Raw genomic sequence first — 2,755 nt, 5'->3', positions numbered from 1 at the left:
TTTTCTATTTACTCATCAGAGGGTGCCAATTCTCAGAATTGAGTTATGAGACATGTTTCTCACTTAAAATTTTATAATATTCTTTATGGTTAACCTGTGATTTCTATTTTAAAATAAAATCTTTCAGAATCATAGGCAGATCTGAAAGGGATTGTAGAGATCATCCAACAGTCTGATTTGCAGATCTGGAACCTGAGGTCCAGAGTGTTGAAATCTCAAGTCCTATGGCTGATTAGAAGAGCCAAGACTGGCTCTCAAGGCTCCTGGCACCTAATTCATGGTTTTTTTTTATGTCAGACTACTTTCATGTAGTGCAGTGAATCCTCAATTTGAGATAATAAAAAAAGACCAAAACATCAAAATCATGTAGGATTTCATCATAAGTCCAAGCCCAACATATTAAAATTATACCTCCATTCTAATTCATGATGTAGTAGTAAGAATAATCTTATTTATGATGTATTTCAAATTGAGTGGAATTCATGGGAAATCTTGTCTCTGAAGTCATCCCATCTTTTGGAGTTATTAAGCCATCAGACAGACTTTCCTTGAATTACTCTGATAGCTCTCCAAATGTGACTATTGTCTCATCTGCAAATGAATAATAGTTTTCCAAGAGCATACTGGAAAATATTCTATTTATTGGAAATAACTACGCAGTTGTTATCTATGTTATAACAATTTGTCTTTGTAGTATCATGGTAAAGATAAAGCCTTTAGAAAATAAGGGGTATCTAAGAACTGAGCATGAAGATAAGGATATTAATGATGTTAGGTTATCTTTTATATGTTTAATCAACATTGTGAGCACTCTAGTTAAAAATTCAGTCTTATCCTGGGATATCTGTCTTGGTTTGTTATGGATTAAAGGAGCGTTAAATTTTTTTAAATTATATGGCTTATATTTTAACTATGTAAGATAGCATATGCACAGGAGTAAATCTGTAACTTATAATTTAATGTGAGATGCTTCTCGGATATTGATCCCAGAGCATTACAGAGATTAAAATTTGAAGATTTATTTATAATCATTTTCCTTTTATGTTTTCCACAGACAGCTCATTTATATGTGTTTCTATATGTGTGTGTTTTATTTGCTTTGGATTTACTGTTTTGCAGGTGTGCTTCTCTGAATTAAGATGATGTGTCAAAAATTCTCTGTGGTTTTGTTACATTGGGGTAAGTTATTTACTGTTTTAATGCCCTTATTTAAGATAGAAATTTTTGCCCTTGGAGATGCTGTTTCATTTATTGACTAACAGAATTTCCTTTTTCTAGTTAGAAACTCTCATACATGCTCATGATTAAAAATGCAAACCAAATAAAATTATGAGTGAGAAAATGAAAACGCTTCCCAACTTCCTGAAGACGTCCTGATGGTGTGTCCTTCCAGAATTGTAACATACATGCACACTCATATTTATAGTTGCAAAAATAGAATTGGTCTATACATATTGTTCTGCATGTATCTTTTTCCATTTAACAGGTTTTCAATTTATTAGGACAGCTTTTCTTGTCAGTATTTACTGGTGTACTTATTAGTTTAATGGTTACAAGACTGCACTGTATGAATGTATTATAAGTTACTTATTTAACTAATTCCGATTGACAGTTTATTTCTGTAACAAATAATGCTACTTTGAAAACCCATATACATATATCTTTGTATGTTTGGAAAAATGTTTCTGCAGGTGATTTCCTAAAGAGAAATTTCTGTGTTGAGTAGCATGCACGTTTTTGAATTTGATACTGTGATATCTCCTCCACAAAGCTTTGTACCATTTGCTGTCCCAACATGATCATGTAAGAGTGCTGTTCCATTGCATTTTTGCCAGAGATGCATATTAACATTCTTTTACCTGTTCGCCCTTTCACATAAGCAAATATGGCATCTCATTTCAATATTATTTTATTTGGTTATTTGTGAGGCTGAGCCCTGTTTATTACCATTTATATTTAGGATGTGATTTTCTAGTTTATATACTTTGACCATTTTGTTGTTGGGTTCTATTGGTCCTAGTTAGATTTTAGAAATTTCTAAAATAGAATAGATATCTAGCCTTGTATTAGGGCCTCCAGAGAAACAGAATGAATAATATGTGCATGTGTGTTTGTGTGTGTGTGTGTGTGTGTGCGTATAAGGAGTTTTATTGTAAGGAATTGACTCATGCAATTATGAAGGCTGAAAAGTCCCCCCAAGATCTGCAGTTAGCAAGCTGGAGACCTAGGAGAGCTAATGGCATAGTTCCATTCCAAGTCCAAAGGCCTGAAAACCCAGACAGCTGATGGTGTAAGTTCCAGTCTGAATGCTGGCAGGCTCAAGACCCCAAAAGGGCCAGTTTCAATTCTGGTCCTAAGGTAGAAAAAGGCCAATGTCCTTGCTCACTGCAGTCACACAGCAGGAGTTCCCTCTTACTTAGTCTTTTAATTCTATTCAGGTCTTCAATTGATTGGATAAGACTGACCCATACTAGGGAGGGCAGTCTGCTTTACTCAGTCTACCAATTCAAATGTTAATGTAATCCAGAAACATCTTCACAGACATACTGAGTAATGTTTGACCAAATGTCTGGGCACCCTGTGGTTCCAGTCAAATTGACACATAATATGAACCATCACAAGGCTTAACAGTTTATTATGTAAGTGAATGTTTTCTCATTGCTCATTATTTGCCTTTTAACTTTGTTTTCTTTTATAGTACAGAAAATTTATAGTACAGTATATATACAGTACTATACTGTACTTTTATAGTACA

At 33.9% G+C, this 2,755-nt stretch overlaps 1 protein-coding gene across 1 annotated transcript in view; it reads left to right on the top strand.

The window, feature by feature from the left end:
- Positions 1-1,139: 1,139 nt before the first annotated feature.
- Positions 1,140-2,755, top strand: part of LEPR (leptin receptor) — an 87,968-nt gene continuing 86,352 nt past the window's right edge. The window contains exon 1 of the mRNA XM_008573983.1: positions 1,140-1,179. Within this exon, the coding sequence (XP_008572205.1) occupies positions 1,140-1,179 (40 nt within the window). The remainder of the gene's footprint in view (positions 1,180-2,755) is intronic.

Source organism: Galeopterus variegatus, unplaced genomic scaffold (assembly GCF_000696425.1).
Source record: "Galeopterus variegatus unplaced genomic scaffold, G_variegatus-3.0.2 Scaffold979, whole genome shotgun sequence".
Lineage (NCBI taxonomy): Eukaryota > Metazoa > Chordata > Mammalia > Dermoptera > Cynocephalidae > Galeopterus > Galeopterus variegatus.
The sequence above is the reverse complement of the archived record's forward strand: the minus strand, read 5'-3'. Positions and strand labels throughout refer to the sequence as shown.